The sequence below is a fragment of the Amblyomma americanum genome, chromosome 3 (genome assembly GCF_052857255.1).
Source record: "Amblyomma americanum isolate KBUSLIRL-KWMA chromosome 3, ASM5285725v1, whole genome shotgun sequence".
Lineage (NCBI taxonomy): Eukaryota > Metazoa > Arthropoda > Arachnida > Ixodida > Ixodidae > Amblyomma > Amblyomma americanum.
The window spans coordinates 164,299,656-164,319,642 of NC_135499.1; the positions used below are offsets into that span (position 1 = coordinate 164,299,656).

At 44.2% G+C, this 19,987-nt stretch overlaps 1 protein-coding gene and 1 long non-coding RNA gene across 5 annotated transcripts in view; one reads left to right on the plus strand and one right to left on the minus strand.

Annotated features, from left to right (window-relative positions):
* The window catches only part of LOC144125340 (uncharacterized), a 134,368-nt gene that overhangs the window by 60,363 nt on the left and 54,018 nt on the right, over nucleotides 1–19,987 (plus strand). For 3 of the 4 annotated variants that reach the window (XM_077658622.1, XM_077658624.1, XM_077658621.1), the window contains exons 12-16: nucleotides 2,549–2,634; nucleotides 6,790–6,919; nucleotides 14,123–14,229; nucleotides 14,291–14,553; nucleotides 19,450–19,570. In XM_077658622.1, the coding sequence (XP_077514748.1) occupies nucleotides 2,549–2,634; nucleotides 6,790–6,919; nucleotides 14,123–14,229; nucleotides 14,291–14,553; nucleotides 19,450–19,570 (707 nt within the window). The remainder of the gene's footprint in view (nucleotides 1–2,548; nucleotides 2,635–6,789; nucleotides 6,920–14,122; nucleotides 14,230–14,290; nucleotides 14,554–19,449; nucleotides 19,571–19,987) is intronic. The other variant, XM_077658623.1, reaches the window with a different exon arrangement.
* The window catches only part of LOC144125348 (uncharacterized), an 81,480-nt gene continuing 61,682 nt past the window's right edge, over nucleotides 190–19,987 (minus strand). The window contains exon 3 of the long non-coding RNA XR_013313375.1: nucleotides 190–277. This is a non-coding gene — a long non-coding RNA (uncharacterized LOC144125348). The remainder of the gene's footprint in view (nucleotides 278–19,987) is intronic.

Below are 19,987 nucleotides of genomic sequence, written 5' to 3' on the forward strand. Positions count from 1 at the left end.
CAGCATGGCTGCCTGTGACATCCCACACATAAATATCATTATTTATCTGCAGTTTGTAGAAGTAACCTGCACGTGATCATCTTCTTTTTAATCGATCAATAGAGCTGGAGGATCTGGCAACATTTATCATGAACAGCTTGCCATTTTATCGTCCAATACAATAATCTGTGTCATTGAGCTTGGTCAGTCAGTCATTGAAGAAATTGGCTAGGACCGCTTTTCGGTTTTTCTTTTTCACACAAAGAACAAACTTGCTTGGCATCAGTCATCGTTTCTCCTAAAACAAAAAACAAAGGGCAGTTGTCATTTGGCTTAGCTCCTCCTTCAAATATTCTCAACTTCATTTCGGGGCCGTATTGAGTGATTTTATACACTTTTCTTTTTTTAAATAAAGGCTTCAAAAAGGGAGAGCACAAATTGCATGGAAATTTTCTAAACACATCTTACAATATGCTACAAAGGTCATAACACGCAACGTATACTGTACGAGGGTTGATCCAGAAATAAGGTTCCCAAATAGCTCCAGCCACATGGGAAGGTGCAAGGTGAAATCCGGCAACACTGCTGCGCGCCGCTGTTCCCCTACTCTCGATTCCCTCCGGCCGCGCTTCGCTGCGCCTCTCATTTTTGGCTCAGCAGCCGTCCACTAGGGAGGTTCCCATTGTTGGTCCCGCCAAGTGCGAGATTTGTTCTGTAATTTCTTTTTGCATGCCAGTGGGACTCCACCCGTGGATATTCGTCAGTTGACAGAGGTGCATGCGACAAGTGTATGTCTCTTACAACACATCTGAAAGTGATACAGGGAGCTTAGTGCCGGTCAGAAGGAAGAACGGAGTGGAAGACCGTCAGTTTCGGAGGCGGTTATCGAGATGGTCCAACGCGAAACAGGAAGATCTCTGTCCGTAAACTTGTTGCTCAGATTTCTGGGAGTTCTTATGGTACAGTGGAAAGAGCTTTGACTGAAAAATTGGGGTATCACAAGCGTTGTGCTCGATGGGTACTGCGGCTATTGACATCAGACCACAAGGAGAAACGCCTTGACTATGCTCGCCAGTTTCTTCAAAAGTGTGAGGATAAGGAAGGATTGTTGGACTCCATTGTTATAGGAGACGAAACGTAGGTGTTTCATTTCACTCCCGAAATGAAACAAAAATCCAAACAGTGGCGTCAGGTCACCAGTCGCAAAGAAGTTCAAACAAACTCCTTTTGCTGGCAAAGTCATGGCCAGTGCATGTTTTTGGAATCGTAATTGGGGATACTGCTGCGCGGCTCAAAGCAATAAATGTGCAACGCTACAATCGCGAGACCAGCAATACTGCTCCTGCATGCAGCAGTGGTAGGCAGAGGAGTGAAAAAAAATTGGCAGTGGCTTAGCTCGGCTATGCCAGGATATACGTAGCAAGAGGTACGTTTCCCTGGGTGAGCTTGTTGTGGTCACTGTATGTTTAGCAATGAGAGACATTGGGCTCCATCTCCGCGGCTATGTGCCGTCTATTACACTCTGCAGTCTGGCATCTCCGTTTGGCAAGCCGTTCCTCTCTCTCTCTCTCTCTCTCTCTCTCTCTCTCTCTATATATATATATATATATATATATATATATATATATATATATATATATATATATATATATATATATATATCTTCAGGCATCTCCGCTGCTCTCTTCGCCTTCTTACGCTCATTCTCTCTTTATTGAGTAGCCAAGTGCCAGGCGACAACCTCAGGATCAGAAGAGTTAATCTTCTCTTGTCTATACCGCCATTTAGCAGTGGCTGGACTCTCCTTATGTGCATCCATATCAAACGTTGAGATACAGCCGCCCATTACATCTCCGCCTTTTATACGCAGTGCTGCGCATGGCGCGACGCGCGGTTCGGGTGATAGAGCGCGGCGTGCGACGAGGCGGCGACGAAGTGCGCGGCGCACCTGCGGGGTCTCTCTGCAGGTTACCATCCGCTCATCCGCGTCACGTCATGCACGGCTCCGACGGTGGAGCAGGCACGCGGTCGCGGCGACGGCGAAGCGCACGCCGCACCTGCTGCATCCTCTCCGGTTGCCATAGTAACGGCGCATGCGCACAACTTTCCTCTCCGGATAACAGCGGAATGCTCGACTGGTAGCCAAGTCTAGCAAAAGACGCTCTCGCGCGCGGCCCGGCATGACTAGCGGCAAATTGAACAGCGAACAATTCGGTAGTTTCGAATTTGGGTGCGCGAGCAACTGTTCGTTCAGGAAAGCGACCGCCAGCACGAGCGAGCCGGGTTACGGTAGCCGGGTACACGGTGCACAGTTTGTACCACTCGTACCTTTCGCAGCCGCACACGACGATGCGGCCGCGCCGATCTTTCCAAATATATCCTGCCTTGCGTGCACGTGCATGTAATTGCTGGTGGTCTGGCGCATTAGAGAGCGCCAAATATGCGAGTAAAAGTTTGTTCTCTTTTTTTTTTTCAGAAGTTCGGATAAAAAGATGGGCGTGCGGAAATTTTTCGCGGGTGCAAATTACACTAATAGATATGGCATTTTTCTGCCTATCCTCTTGCGCAGGTCACATGCTGCATACACTCTGCAAAAGTGAAGTTGACGAGAACCGGTGGCTTTCTAACCTCAAGGAACAGATATGCATGCCTGAGGTGAGTCACAGCTTTCATCAGGCAGGCTATAGTTTCTCTTGTGCTGATTCATATTTTGGTGCTGACTGAATAAAATTGGCAATGTTTTGTCAGGATACTTGTAACACTTTTGCATACCAGGGGCCGTATTACGAAACTGTCAATTAGGAAAGTTGTCAAAAACTTGTCAAAAACGTGTCAATTAGCCTCGTTCCTATTGGTCGGTCGTGGCCGTCACAGCTGTGGCAGAAGTGGTGACCATTGCACACCTAGGGCCAGATTACGCAACTGTGACAAATTCTGTCACAAGTTATTGACAGTGACGTCAAAAAGACACGATGAGACGTCACCGAGTGACGCAACAAGGAATCAGCCAATTACAGCAGGGCGGCGCCCCAAGAGCATTCGAGAGATCGTCTGCTAAATTTTTTGTAAAAAGAAATAAGAAATGAGCAACGATGAAAATAATTAATATTTTATTTTGCCAAAAACATTGTGTTTGAAGTTTGAAAATATTAAGCAAAACAAAAAGCGTTCGAAGTTGGGTTATCAAATTGGCTGGTGGGTAACTTTCGGTGCCGCGGGGGTGCGCTGACGGCAGTAAAAAGGCCGCTTTGCACAAAAGCAGCTGTTTCACGCCGTGTTATTGTTTTTTGCGCCGCGTCTGGAATAGAGCTACTGTGCGGTTGACCTAAGTGCACAGAAAAATTTCAACGAATGCAGTGAAGGCTACGTGACTACCGAGCGAGCTTGCAAGAAGCGCTTGGTACAAAATCGACGAAGACAACTTGTTGAATTCTGTGTTGTTTGGCTCTTACGACTGATGACAAAAATGCCAAAAGGTGAGGTGTTGCAGTATGTGATGTGTGGTTGTTTGTTTCTTTCCCCTTGGGAAACAGAACACGACCACGAAGTGCCATTTGCTGGGAAAAATAAAGTGCTTTGCCAGCATAAGCGTGACTTATTTATATGTAGCTGTGTGTCACAGAGGTGACGACGGAACCCACCCCTTCTGCACGTTAACTTTACAAATTGCCTGCGCCACCCGCCGCACGCATTTGCTCACCGTCGGTTGTGCGATGCCGACGTGTGCCTCACTACCAACGGCAGCTTAAAAGCCGCTGGTAGCAAATGACCGCAGTGCACACAGCACTTGCCACCGCACCGGCAGCGCGCTCGCATGCAAACCTCCCAGTTCATCGGTGAGTTCGTCACGCAGTCACTCCACAGTCTGCTTCTCCAGTCGAAAAAGGCACATCTTCGTGTGCCCTCCTTCGCCGTTGCTCGCGCCAGCGCAGCCGCCTCAGTCGTACCGCCGCGTACACTGCCGCCACTTTCTGTCACAAAGGCAGCGGTCAAATTGACGGCCTCAAAACTGTGACAGAAATCTGTCATATAGTGGATGCATAATTAGGTGTGCAACGTCATCACTTCTGCCACATCCATGACGTCACCTGCAGCCACCCATGATGCAAAAAAGCAATATGGCCGCCAGCCACGACCGACCAATAGGAGCGAGGCTTATTGACACATTTGTGACAAGTTTTTGACAATTTTCCTAATTGACAGTTAAGTAATCTGGCCCCTGTAGAGCGGTTTATTGGCACGATGGGAGCGCCGGCTACGAAGACCTTGGCAGAGGCAATCTACGAGGCAGAGAGACGAGAGACCAGACACAAGCGGCAGTGTTCCATCCAGCACAAGCATCCAACCGGCGGCGTGAGCGCTTCGTCGTCGTTGGCTTCGGGGCTGGTTCATCTTCATTCCACCCCTAATTATGCAGGTGCTAATTGACAGTTTTTTGTGACATCCTCGAGGCGGTCAATTTGACCGTTTCGTTTTTGACAGAAAATGGCGGCAGTGTACGCGGTGATACACGTAAGGCCCGTTTCACATGCTGCGAATTTCACCGTCCGCCACTGCGAATTTGTTCGGTCTTCGGCTGGAGAGGGCCGCCGCTCTTGCCGCAGATGGCTTGCGAACGATTTCTGCCCGGTTGGAATTCATTCGCAGTGTCAGTGTGTTCGCTCTTCGACTGACCAATAGGGAGTATCCACTGCTTGGCTCCCCGTCAGGCTTAGCTTTGGTCAGGCTTGACTTTGGCCATCATGTGCTTTTCGAAAAATTCAGAACTGTTTACTTTAACAAAAAGATACGAAATGTTGCCTTGTATCTAAAAGTGCACATGACTACAACAACATTAACACATTCCTTGTTGCATTACTGCCACGTTTATTCACAGGTTGCATAAGCAGGCATGTAGCAACCTTGCTGGCACAACCAAATGAATTCGCAGGTTCTGCATTGAATGTGAAAGGACTGAGCGGCAATCGCATTGCGGCATCAGCGGCGGCACTGAATTCGCAGTGTCGGTGCGGCGAATTTCGCAGCATGTGAAACGGGCCTTAGGGCGGCTGCGCCGGTGCGAGCAACGGCGAAGGAGGGGGCTCGAGAACGCGTTTGACTTGCCGGAGGAGCTGTTTCGACGCCTTTTTCGACTGGAGAAGCATACTGGGGAGTGGCTGTGCAACAAACTCGCCGATGAACTGGGAGGTGGACGTGCGAGCGCGTTGTCAGTGCGACCACGGGTGCTAAATGTGCACTGCGGTTTTTTGCCACGGGCGGCTTTCAACCTACCATTGGTAACGAGGCGCATGTCAGCATCGCACAAGTGATGGTAAGTAAATACTTGCGGCAGGTGTTGGAGGCAATCTGCAAAGTTAGTGCGCAGTAGAGGTGGGTTCCCACGGCCACCTCTGTGCAACAGCTACATATAAGCAAAACACGCTTATGCTGGAAAGCACTTCGTGGTCGTCTTCTGTTTACCAAGGAAAAGAAACAAACAACCACACATCACATACTGCAACACCTCAACTTTTGACATTTTTGTCATCGATCGAAAGAGCCGAACAACACAGACTCCAACAAGCTGTCTTCGCCGATTTCGTACCAAGCGCTTCTTGCAAGTTCGCTCGGCAGGCACGTAGCCTTCACTGTATTCATTCAGCTTTTTCTGTGCATTTAGGTCAACCACACAGTAGCTTGATTTCAGACACCACATAAAAAACAATAACACGGCGTGGAATCTGCTGCTTTCGCACAAAGCAGCTTGACGTTTTACCGCCGTCAGCGCATCCCCGCGGCAGCAAAAGTTACCCACCAGAATTTAATAGCACAACATCGTACACTTTTTGTCTTGCTTAATATTTTCGAACTTTAAACACAATGTTTTGGCAAGATAAAATATTAGTTATTTTTATCGCTGTGTATTTCTTAAGTCCTTTTACAAAAATTTAGCAGACGGCTCCTCATCCTAAAAAAAAATGCTCTTGGGGCACCGCCCTGCTGTAATTGGCTGATTCTTCGTTGCGTCAAGTGGTGACGTCTCTTCGTTTCGTCATTTTGACGTCACTGTCAATAACTTTTGACAGAATTTGTGACAGTTACGTAATACGGCCCCAGGTCTAAAAATCTCAGCCACATATTTAATATTCTTGCATCAGTAGGTAACACCTGCAGCAATGTGCATGCCACAGGTTGTGGTAACTTAATTCTCACTATAAATTGATATTTCAAAGCTCGAATTCATCACTCTGTAACATAGCCTTCCATACTGATTCTATTTTTCAAGCACAACTCTAGGCATGCTTCCATTGCCAAAAATTGCTGTAGCCTTGGTTGGGAACATAATTCTGTCTTTTTTCTAGTAAAACTGTTGCTGGGCTAGTTGGTCGTACATTCCGATGTAATGGTGGTACGATGCAATGTGCACGTGTGATGGCAAGGGATATAGATGCTCTCCTCACATAGGTGTTCTTCGCTTGATGGAGACAAAACTGATATCTGTTGCTAGTTGACACCATCATACTGCGCGCCATGCATTATGTTTAGTAAACATCCCTGTTAAGCACGACCACAAAAGATACGGCTGCCACACTGTTTGGCATGCAACCTATGCACCCAGTTTTTTATTTTTGATTGAATGAATTCATACTTCCTACTAAAACAGTGAGATGCAGGCTTACACACAGTGGTACTTCCATCATATGCAAAGACACAGGCAGCAAAAAACAGAGACATGTTTAGAGTACCTTCTTTTGGTGCTGACTTTTCCACTTTTCTTTATTAGCAATGCAGAAAGAATAAATTATTTCTGCTGGTGGAATTTCTTGTCAGGTTCGAAAGAAAGTTCACAGGGGCCTTTTTGATAGTGAAGCCAGTACATCATGGTTGCTGCAAGACCCAACTCTTGACACCTGTGCCTTTGAGTTTCCTACCTTTGCAGACCTTCTTAAATATGATCAAGGTAGGTAACAAACTCTGGCTGGTATATTATGCACTTTTTGTGGTGTGTTGAGCAGGACCTCATTTTAAAATCTAAGACTCCAGCTTGGCTGCTCTCAGTGTGGCTGTAAAACAACAGTGCATATGTGAACCAAAATGGCACAGCATGCCATCTGACTTTGTCCATTATGAAAATGACCAAAGTGCAACTACACTTGATGAAAACGTGTTTACTACTTTTTGGATAATAGCTATGTGAATTTAAATGTGTTAGTCTGGAAAAGTGCTTAAAGGCATTTAGCCTGGAAAAATGCTGTTGCAAGATTAGCCTGCGTCACACCATTTCATGTCAGCCCAAGCAAAGTTGAGCTGATGTTAGCTTGTGCAATTCAATTAAACTATTGCTTATATGTGAAAATACCAATGCAGCCAAACATGGTCTTGCCAAGTCTTGGTCTACTGAATAGCTCTCTGTGCAGTTAAATCTAGGTTTAGCGAAATTTATGGTGTGACATGCACAGTTTTTTTCTAATATTATTTTAATTAAAAACCACAATATTCTGTGATTTAGTGGAGTAGTTTGCTGCTGCAGCTACATCAATAAAGTCATCATGCTGATGCACGAGAATTTCCTTGATACATTAGTAAAGAGAGAAATTTTTCATGTGGTCTCTTGCATACACAGCAGATTGCCAGCACATGGTGGTTCAGTGGAACACAAAACTGCTGCATCATCTGCACTGCTGCAAAAGGAAATGCACACTAGGCACATTCTGTCAGATGCATGCACAGCACAGGTGTTGTATATTGTGGTACTGCAGCTCTGCACTGAACTCTCTTCACTCCCTCTCCTCGGTGTCTTGTGACTGTCTAACCTGCTTGTATGCTTTCACTCTAATAAACAGTTATACCTCTGAATCCGACCGCAGAACATTTCACTGATGACAAAGAATAGAATCCCTGCAGTCCACACACGCAAGTTTACTCAATACTGACCGCCCGTGGTAAAACTCCTGGACCCGCTCCAGCCCTGCGCACTGCCGTCGACATGACAGCACTTCTGCCTTCGGCCACAATCAGCGAATTCCCGCCTGCTGAGCCTACCGCCTGGCAAGTCTACCTAGAACGCCTCGAGTTCTACTTCCCAAGCTCACGACATCCAGTCTGATGACAAGAAACGGACTTTCCTCTGCAGAATATGTGGCATCAACACGTATACACTGCTGCATTCGCTCTCCACACCCAAGGCACCCTCTGAAGTTCCCTTCCCAGACATCATTATCAAGCTCAATGCCCACTTCATTGGAAAGCCCCTTCTGTCATAATGGAATGCTTTTGTTTCGACAAGTGGTACCAGCAGCATGGTGAATCGGTTCCGGATTACCTCGCTGCTCTCTGGCATTTAGCTCGAGACTGTGAGTTTGGGGATTGACGACTGGATCATCTTCTCTGTACCGCCCAGTCTGTGGCCTACATGAAGAACCTATCCAAAGACGTCTCCTGGCTGAGCCGGATCTCAAGGTGTTCAAGGCCATCCTACTGGCGCGTGCGGCGGAAGAAGCAGCCGCCGAAACCGGAGAGCTTCACCGCTCTAAGTTGAGTTTGCCTCCTGAAACACATCAAGTAAAAAGGAGCCCCAAGCGCCAAGACACCAAGCCAGCCAATCATTCTCTTAGCCAGCAATGTTGGCATTGCACCAGTGAGCATGATGCACATACTTACTTCTATCATTCTGCCATCTGTCACTACTGCAGTAACAAAGGACCTCGAGAAGGCGTGCCGAAAGGAGACAGCAAAAGAGAAAACTTCCAAGCCAGATCAGCGTCGACAGGGCTTTTTCTATAAAAAGTCGCACTCTCGTAGACACAACTATAAAATTTTGCAGTCAGCTGATCCTGCTCGAAATGTAAACTCCACGACATCAGCGTTTTCATCGTGAAAACCAGATCACACAATAACGGATTGTGCTTTAACCAACAGCATCACTTCTCCAGCAGTCTGCATGGATGTTCAGATAAACAGCACGCCGCTGACCATGGAGGTCGACTCCAGGGCTGCCTGCTACATCATCAGCAAGAATGCGATGGAGAAACTTCGGTTGTCAAGGCAAGACCTTAGGCCGTCTTCCCTACAGCTGTGGTCTTATGCAAAGGAACATTTAGAGATTGCGGGATCACTGGAAGTCACTGTTTCATACAGAACGAAGAGCAGCTGCTTTCATCTTCTCGTTGTTCGTGGAAATGGCACCAGCCTGCTAGGAAGAGACTGGTTTCCTACATTAGGAATATCGCTCTGCGTTATAAACCATGTACCTCGAATTGAAGTGCCGCTATCCTTGTCGAACGCCATCTCTGAATACCCAGAAGTCTTTGCTGAAGGACTAAGGAAGAGCAAGGGACCATCCGTTCGCATCAAGCTCAAGGCAGAAATCATTCCTATTTTTTTTAAAGCTCGTCAAGTTCCAGTAGCTGTACTGCCCAAAGTAGATGTAGCCATTGACGTCCTTCTTCAAGAAAGAGTATACCAGCCCGTATGGTCCTCACGATGGGCTACCTTTGTAGTCTGCATCATCAAGAAAAATTGGCAGTGGTTTAGCTCTGGTTAAACCTGGAGTGACGCGATAGCTACAACTGGCCGAGTGAAACTTGCTCAGCTGAATTGCAAAGTAAGTCTTTCACCGCTCTGTTTCACTGGGCGTTCCTTCTTCATCTTCGTCCCACTTGACACGGTGCACGCGCACAGCTGTGGCAGCTCGGTTTCGTCGGCGAGCCACGCCGCTGGCAGCAGCAGCTGCTCCGCACCACGTGGCTGGTCACGTGACCAACCACGTGATCAGCCACGGTGCTGCGCCACCGGCAGCTGCTAAACACCGCGTGGCCAACCACATGACAGCGTGGTGGCGGCGCCGCCATGCTGAAGGCTCGAAATGCTACCGTAATGTAGCTATCGCTACAAAACAGCAAGGTCAGGCTGTGTGGTGAATACAAAAGCACTGTTAACCAAGCGATCAAGATGGAAATGTATCCGCTTCCATTCACCAACCAGCTTTTTTAAAACCTTGCTGAATGCACTGTTACAGTTAGACCTAAATCAAGCATACCAGCAGTTTGCTGTGGACACGGACACAGCCGATCTGACAGTCAGCACTCATCAAGGACTGTTCAGAGTTACCCGCCTGCCGTTCGGAGTGTCATCCGCTGTAGCCATACTTCAGCATCACATGGGAGAGGTCCTCATGGCATTGCCTAGAGTCCATGTGTACCTCGACGACATCACAGTAGGAAGTCAGGATGCCTTCGAACATAACAAATGCCTGCAAGCTGCGTTAAAGCGCATGAGAGATGACAACATTTCTCTGAGCCGAGAGAAATATACTTCAGATTACTGGAAGTAAGCACTGATGCGCCAGTATTCATCCGACAGAAGAAAAGGTCGAAGCCCATTCTAGAATGAAGTCCTAAAAACAAGCAGCAACTTCAGTCTTTCCTCGGAATGACAAACTAAGGACACTCATGACAAACTCATGACAAACTAAGGAGCTCTGGCTGTCATCTCTGACGTCAAGAAGTTCTTCAGTTTCTCTGTGGGAGGTATTTTAAAGTCTACACCGACCACAAGCCACTGCTAGTTCTGCTGTATCACAGCTGCCCGATACCTAGCGTGCTCTCCTCAAGGATGCTTCGTTGGAATCTGCTGCTCGCACAGTACGAATACAAGCTCATCTACAGGCAAGGATGACAAATGAGCAACACTGATTCATTCAGCCACCTTCCACTGTCCTGTACAAATGGTGTCATGCTGTGACAGATGTCCTACTGCTCGAAAACCCACCTGAAGCTTTTGCGGATGCAACCAAGATTGCTCAACTGACAAAGAAGGGTCATGTGTTGCCCCGAGTACTCGAGTGGATTCATAATGTATGGCCAGAAAAGGTAAATGACCAGCTCCAACCTTTCGAATTCTTGCTCCGCAGTGGACACTCTGTTTTCCGCGACTGTGTTTTGTGGGGTGCCTGCATCATCATTCCACCGCAACTCCTTGTGGAAGTGCTTCAGTTGCTTCACTCATTCATCACACCCTGGAATCGTCTGCATGAAGGGACTCACACGAGGTTATGTGTGGTGGCGAAAACACTACAGTGATATGGAAAACATCATCCGTGCATGTATAAATTTTTCCAAGAATCTAGGAACGCTGCACCACGCGCTGCAGTCCATCCCTGGGAGCTTACTATGGGACTGTAGTCAAGGCTGCATGTGGACTTTGCTGGACCATTCCAAGGCAAGTTATTAATAATTGTCATAGATTCATTCTCAAAGTGGCTAGAAGTCGTAATTGTCAAGAGCACTTCAGCTGCTAGCCTTATCCTAGAACTGAGAAAACTCTGCCATGCACAGATTTTCTGACATCGTTGTATCCGACAACGGTCCTACATTCACGTCAGCAGAGTTCCGACAGTTTCTCATTAGAAAGAACATTCACCTAACTTCGGTCGCACCCTGTCATCCATCTTCCACTGGACAAGTTGAGTGCTTCGTTCAGAAAACAAATGAAGCAAATGACCATCTGTTTGCCTGAAACGACTGATAATCGGCAATGTCGAACTTCAGCTGAGCTGTTTCCTGCTTCAGCAACACTTGCTACTGTGCACAACAGCAGGAAGAAGCCCAGCGGAGCTGCTGTTCTCAAACCTGTTAAAGTCTGCCCTAGACAGCTTGTACCCTGATTCCTAGGAAGGCATCCAGTGAGAACGCAACCAGCTGTCACAGAAGTTCTGAGTTGCACCAACCCACAAGTTTGTGCCCGGCGATTCAGTCTTTGCAAGAAACTTTTCTTCACATGGACCTTGATGGCTTGCTGCTGTGATCTACTCCTGCAAGAGACCTGTATCGTACGAGGTCAAACTTAATGATGGTACAACCTGGCGTAGGCATGGTGACCATATTAGGAAGAGTGACTGCAAAACTTCCAATGTTCCTTGCTGTGCACCTGAACTCAAACTGCCCAAGCTGCACTCCGAGTCAGAAGATCAAAATGAACAATCTGCTCACAAGCCATCATCTGACTCATCAGAACCCATGCACAGCAGCTCCGACCCAGACAGCACAGATGTCTCCATTGGTATTCCTCCAGCAACTGGCACCATTCTTCGGCAGTCCACCCGAGAGAGGAGTTTTCCATCTCACCTCTGAAACTACGTCTATAAAATGGGGAGGGGTGTTGTGTATCATGGTACTGCCACTCCGCACTGAGCCCTCTTCACTCCTCCTCCTCTTTGTCATGTTATTGTCTACGCTGCTTGTATGCTTTCGCTAACAGTTTTGCTTCTGTCTCCAAACGGAGAACACTTCAACAGGTGCTTTACTTTTGCGATAAGAAGCAGTAGGCACACGTAATCTGTTTATCAAAAATGCACTGATGTTACAATGAGATTTGTCTCACTAACTGCTACAGCATTCAAAACAGATTGATAGGCTAACAGTGATGCACCATTTATGATGTTGCATCCGATGCCATCTGAGAGCAGCTGCAAGCATTGTGGTGCAACCCATTTGGCAATGCCACTTTCAAATGCAATTGCTATAAGCCATTGCACTCATAACACACAAAGCTTTTGGATATTGAAAAATTGCAACTAATGGTTTCAGAGTTTAGCTATTCATTCAGAGTTACTATTGAGGTGAACAAAAATAATTGAAACATTATAGTTGAAATATAGTTGAATTATAGTTGAAAAATAGTTTAAAGATTATCAGAAACTGGAAATGCAATGTTGTTCAGGCCTCCAATATATTGGGAGAAGCTGAAACCAGTTGTCACTGATTTTGTACCTGAAAAGAGTATAGACACCTAACTTTTACGTGCATGTTTTATGCTTTGTAGTGATGCGCAAGATGTTGTTATACATGGATTACTACGTGGTATTCTTCTACGAGCACTAAATAATTTATAACGGAATTTCTTGGTCTATTTCAGTTTCGGTTTCCATGGCTGACCGATGACTGTGATGCCAAAATGTGGTTATAGGTCACGTGGGGCATGAAAAAAACTGCAATATAGTCGCTGGTTTTACATTAATTGTCATTTCAGCTCTTGAGGAAGGCTGGCTTCAGCACTGTAGTGAATTAAAACGATGAAGCAGCGATTATATTAGTTTTTCCGTGCTTCATGTGACATATAACCACTCTTTGACGTCAAAGCCATGGCTGTTGAAACCAAAACCGAAACAGCATGACAGAAAAATGCTCCTTGAAGATGTTGACAGCTTCTTTTGAAATAGAGTGAAGGAGCATAAGTGCATGCATTGCTGCTCTGAAGCCATTATAGCTTCAGCTGGAGCTATCCAATATTATCAGCCCTCATGCCCATTCTTTGCCGTGCTGAGACCTTGACAGTTTTACACATCCATTTTTCTGCTAGATATGGCTTGCTGCCTGAAACAAGTTTCCTGACTAGAAACATGACAAAATAAGAAACTTAACAATGCTCTTAGAACCCTGTTTAGGATGGTATTTTATCATTAAGACATATCAGAATGGGGAACTTGGTACTTCAGAAGGTAGAGAAGGTAAGACACAAAAAATTTCGAAACATAATTAAGAGGTGCCACCGATAGCCCATGAAGGGATTACATGCATATCACTACTGTGGAAAAACCTAAATATGCTTATCAACCAATAACAGCTGAATAGGAAAGGTAATTGCACACTGTGATTTTAAATTGGAACCAAGGAGGTCATTAATGGCGATCAGATATCTTTTGTTAGGTTCTTTGAAGGTATATTCTGATTTTTTTTTTTGACACAAGAAAAATCAAGAACATGAAATAATGTCAAGATTTAATGCAGTGACATTAAAGTCATATAAATCTATGCAGTGTCACTTTGTGGATTTTTCAGCTTACTTTGAGTCACTTGCAGCATAAGCTTTTGCTGTTATGTAACACTGCTTGGTTGCAGGCTTTGGTGCATTACACCAGCATAAAGGGTGGAGGCATAGAAGAAGCCGACAGTACAATTCTATGTCTCCAGACATTATGTCGGTGCAATGCTCCTGAAAGTGAGTCTCGATAACTCGTCCAACTTTCTACTTTAATTTTATTGCAAGCTTCAGTGCTCACACCTCTTAGTTCTTCTTTCCTCCGGGCTGTTTTAATCTCTTGTCTTCCCTATGAACTCTACTTAACGCTCAGTGTGCAGCGAACATGTAATGAATCTTTGCGCAGAATCACAATGGCTGCATCCTGGATCTCTTAACCACCTTGTTTGGTTGGCACTGCAATGGAGAACTTTGCAGGACAAGAAACTTGTGACCAGCGAGCATTGCTTTGAGGTGAGCTGTGCCTCATGACAAGCATCCTTGTCACAGTGGTCACCCACTTCTTCCTTTGTAGATTTCACAGGCACAAGTGTTTGAAGAGCTGCCGCTGAAGCCAAGCACATTCGACTCAGCGGAACTGGAGACACTAAGCCAGATGGACACACTGGCATTTTTGGAGGCAACATGCTTTTGTGCAGATCAGTCACTGGAACGGGGATCACTCCGTCTTTCCAAGGGTCCCTTGTCTCTTCCTCCACAGGCAGGCCTACAGCTGTGCACAGAGTCCCAGGCTAACTGGTGGAGTGCAGCCTACCACCAGAGCATGAACAATGCCAGGTAAGAGGCAAATTACACTGGCAGCACTGGTGGGCAGGCAAGCCATGCAGCTGCCTCTGTCAGGAGACCCCTTGAGTATTTGTTGCATGTAAAGTGTTGTGCTAGAAGTAACCCCATGGTTGACTGGGCTTCCCAACTAATCATGAAACTAGATGCCTTTTTGAATGGGATACTTGCTTGCAGTTACACATGTAGAGTTAAAGAAACTGATGGACGAAGCTGCAGCAATGCTTGGATGTCTGCTGTACGTACATGTCATCACATGATAAACAAAGTGTAAAGAAACATAGGGAAACCCTTACTACAACTGAGAGCACTATTCTCTCTTCCCTGAGAATCCTTGCTTGCTGTGCTGTAGTACATAGTAAGGCCATTGTTGTCTGTGCATATGTCAATTTTATTGCTCTGGAGCATTTGAGGATCTTTTATGGAATTTTTTTAAATTGTAGTTTTTGTTCAAGTATGGTCACTATGGCTCTTTTGTAGGAATACTATAGAGGCAAGATTACTCTCAGAGGTCATGGACATCTCTGACACCAGAAGCCTGTTGTAGTATGATTTTTCTTGAACAGCAGCAATGACTTTAGGTTGACAGTGTGCATTTCCTGGCCACTCATTATTTAAGTGATGCATGTATTTCAGTGATCGGGTTAACTTTTTCAACTTACATTAATTGTGTGTGAGGCTTTATTTTGCTACATTTCTTAAATACATTAATCATATTCTTTACATGGGCATTTTCAACAGCAGTTCAGTTGAACAGCAGTTGATCATGTAAATGCCATTTCAGCAGTTCACCAACTACCATTGAGCTGTTAATGGAAGTTAAATTCATCTAAGAACAGTTGCCCTGCTGAAGAAGTCATGAGGGCTTAATTATTATTTTTCAATCTCTAGAGCAGCCCTAAACTGTGCACAATGTTGAAAAAGTTAACTGGAAAGGCCATGGTTGATATACCCGCTACATCAATTGAATCAATGATACTTCCAACTGCCATATGTGGCAGTGAGAGCTGTCATATATAACGTGTCAGTGTGTAAGCGTGTGCATGTGCTTGCCAATCATATATGCTCCAGATCGATTCACACAAAAGTTTGGTGCCCTGGCTTTTATAGGCCCCAGCCTGACCTTCATTGAGCAAATGCATATAAACGTGCAAACACAGCTCATACATGAAGCAGCATCATAAAAGTTGTGGCTAAATGGTGAAGCCAAGCACATCTCTACAGAGTGGTTTTGGCTCTGTAAAGTGTTCAGCTGTGGCTTGAGCAAGACACAAAAATTAAGCATAAATGACAGTTCACTAAAATTCAGTGCCAAAGAATGTTTAAAACTGCTAAAATGCAATCACATTATCACTCGTTAATAGATCATACATAGCATTATCACATGATCATAAGGTTTAACCGAGTTTCATAGACTGGCATATAAAAGGTGGTGTTTTCTGCAATAAACTCTATTTATCTTTCTGTATTCCTATTTTCGTTCCCTTGGACCATTCTAATTTATTATAATTTTTTATTTCTCATACCAGTAAGCTGAACCTGGATGTTTTGTATCTCAGGAGAGACTTAAGTACCTCTAGAATAACTGAATACATAATGCAACAATCAGTGATCACTTTTCCTGTCTTTTCCCAGCAACTTCAAGGACCTAGATTTCAACCTCTACTCTGTCTATATTAGAGACCCTCCAGACTCTTAAAATTCATACAGGATATAAGAATTTTAAACCCTCAAGATATGGTCGCCCTTCCATCTGATATAAATTTAAATTCTACCTTGTGTGCTGCTTGGAAGATAAGTTTAATGTTAATAATTGCAAGGGCATTGGGATTGCTTGAGTGACCAAGCCAATGATGCTCTTTACCTTTTCTTGTTTTAATATAAGTTCTCTGGGTTCTGCCGACACATGTAAGCATATGCATGAACGAAGTTTTTTCCTGACTGGCTTTTGTCATTGCAATAATAAACACTAACTGCACACTTGCTGGTCTTCTCCATAACAGCTTCCTTGCATCACTAAACTCGTACTTTGTTCAGCACTTATATGTTCTAAGCTTGAGCACACATCACTCACTTGGGATTCTCGTATTAGCTGACCCACTGCCATTGTAAAATCAGATGATAACTGCCCTGCTCTCCTTCTTACTGACTCCTCCAAGGCATGTCATAAATAAAAATCACATTTATCTGACCTTGGTGCATGCCATTATTTTGGCACTCATGCATTCTTTTCAAGAAATGTTCTACTCTAAAAAGAAACTGAAAGAGACACAGTTAGTTTTTATTTATATACAGTGCCTTCCATTTTCAGATTCCCTCTTTTCTATTTCCTTTTTTTTCTGAATTTGAGGCGTAGAAATAAAAGACTGTTTCTTGAGTTCAAAATTGAGGATATATAGGGTTTTTCAACAAAATACTTCAGTAATGCAGGTTTTCCTGGGTTTTTCAATCAAAAATAATTTGCTAGCACTAGTTTTTGTTTGGGACATGCGATTCCATAGATCCTTTGATCATTATTTCAACAAAAAGTTTAGAAATAGCATGATGAACCAAGAAATTTATAACTGTTTACCAAATTGGATATATCTTCTTTCTTTGATTTCTTTACAAATATTTCATCATGTACATACAGCCTTTGGCAAAACTTCCCGGATCTGCTTCGAAGACGAGCAGTGGTGCTCTTGTCGTATCTGTAGAAGTCCTGAGCTTCGGAGGGGTAAGGATGTGAGTTCCTCTCACATTCCAGAGAATATGAATGCCAGCAATGATTAACGAACCACGCAGCATAGCCCAGTATAACCTCTGGGCTCTTTACTTTTGACAAAGGGTGTACATTACATTCTCTATGCGTGCTGCGCTTCTATGTCTGTGCTAGACCTGCTGGCTTTGCTTGCACACTGCAAAAACATTCCTTCAACATAACAGTGGCATTTTCAGTGCACAACAGCTTTGCAGAAGGATACTGTTAACGTAAGTGATGCCTGATGCAATGAAGCGAGTAAGATGTTTGGCCTAGTACGTGCGTTCTTGGCTCTCGCTTTCAAGATGTAGTTTTGAAATTATCTGCTGTTTAGGCCATGCCATTTATAATAAGTGTGAACTCATATTAAAAAATCAACAATTAACTGAAAACACTATTTCAGAGTAAGTACAATGCATCTGCTGATTTTCAGGCAATGCTTTCATCTTTGCACACTGGCAAGCTATGTTTTCTTGAAGATTCATTTTCAGGTAAAAATTGGTTTTAACGAGAGTTTTAGAAATCTGCTTGGGATGCAAGGACCATTGGAAAGCAGGTTTTACTGAGAAATGAAGGGCTTTATTTATATGTCACTATGCACTGATTGCAGCTACTTCTGCATCACGGGAGTGACTTGTGCCATGAATCTGTTTTGCAATAGCTAGCAAAGGCTGAAACTGCCTTTCAGCCTCCATTTATTTTATCAACAATGCTGCTGTGTAAGAGCTTGCATCTGAAGTCAGCCTAAATTATCTTCCTGTTTATATGCTGCTTTTTAAATACTTATACTATTTTTTCCTGTAACAGCCAGACTGATACAAAAAAAAGAAATGAAACAATTACTAAGGTTTACTAGCAGCATAGCGCATAAAAGTTTTCATTTCGTTGTCATTTCCTTTGTCATCACATATGCGCATGCACTCTGCTGCAAAGCAGAAAAGGTGCAATAATTCTCTCATGTCCCATAACTCCCATAGTATAACGTCCCTAACAGATAGGGCTAATAATGGCCTATAAATGCTAAGTATTCAATATATTTTTGAGTAACGCCAAAAAAAGAGAAATTTTTTGCTTTCAGTGCATACAATTTCATGAATGAGCACTATCATCAACATAGCGTTTTCTGACAGAGTGAATAACACCCACATCGACCTTTTCTTTACGTGTTGCACCAACAGCCAAAACCGAAAATTGGGCTTCTGACAGCAGGTAAAAAGGATGTTTTATCACAGATTGTTGACTTGAATATCAGTGTGATTGGCACTGCTTTCATTTTCCTAACATATGCTTGTGTACCAAAGTCGCTCATCGTTTATAAATATGAAGCATACTCCGGTTGATATTAGCAGAGTGATATTTGGAAAAAACAGCGCACCTTAAGACACGGACAGAGGAAGATATAACGACACAGTGCTGACTTCAACTCGTTCTTTTATTGCAGAGCGACGCAATAAATATAGGCAAAGGGGGCGGGACACGAGATAACAATACTGTACGTGAGAGTACCTGCTTCCCATGTTTTTCCCACCAACTTTGCCTATATTTATTGTGTTGCTCTGCAATAAATTAAGTAGTTGAAGTTGGCGCTGTGTCGTTGTATCTTACTCTGTCCATGTCTTAAGGTCTGTTGTTTTTTCCGAATATGAACTACCAACTAGCCCGTTTGCCCACCCTTGCTAGCAGATTGAGTTTGGAGAGCACGAGATCTTGGTAAATAACCTTTCTGCATCTTGCCATCATTGAAATTTGGCTGTCGTGGCCAGGGTCAGTTAAAGCCATGACTTTGTTCTCAATAAGCAGAATGCACCAGCCTTTGGCCCACTGCTGTGAGTAAAATTTTTCTTGTTTAAGTGTAGCAAGTTTTAGTTTTTACTCAGAGTGCCTTCCGTTTGAAATCACATTTCAATAGAACAAATGATGAGTGATCGGCATACTTGCGTCACACATTAGGAAGACATTTTAGAACATCACTGGTGCACTTCATTCCCACTTATCGATTGTACTGTTGCAAGCCAAATGACTTGCTACGTTACAGCAATAAGCTTTGGAGTTAATTGCAGCTTGCTATATGTTTTCTTAGATGTATTGCTGATTACTCATTAGATGTATTGCTGATTACTGCGGGTTACTGTGTCATTGCTTTTGCACAGGAATAGGACGCATGACATGAGGCGCATACTGCAGAGAGGGCTTGAAGTGATTCGTGGAATAGGAAATCATGGCATGGAACTTGCTTTAGTTGCCCACTTGGCTAAGACGTTTGCCAGCAAGGTATGTTGGTACATTTAAGCACCCTGGAAACAAGCATGGTCATGGTCATTCATTATAAAATATTCATTTTCTTATGTGATTAGTGCACACTACGTTATATGAGGACGTCATCAAGACTTTCTACTGAAGCTGTTAGTGAACGCTGTAGTGATTATAGATATATTGTGATTAGATTGATGCCATTTACACTAACTTCAGCCTTGAGCAATATCAGAACTAGGAAGCTGCCTTCTAACATGTTGTGGAGAGAAACTTTTATTTGCACCGAACTTAATTTTGACAAAAGTAGGGTGTAGCATTTCAGAGTAAGTACACTATAATAAAAGGTAATTTAAAATTATGTGGCTTCAAACAAGGTAGCTAGATCTTGTCTGATGCCACTTGCCAATGATAAATTTGTCCTGCTAATACTCAAGT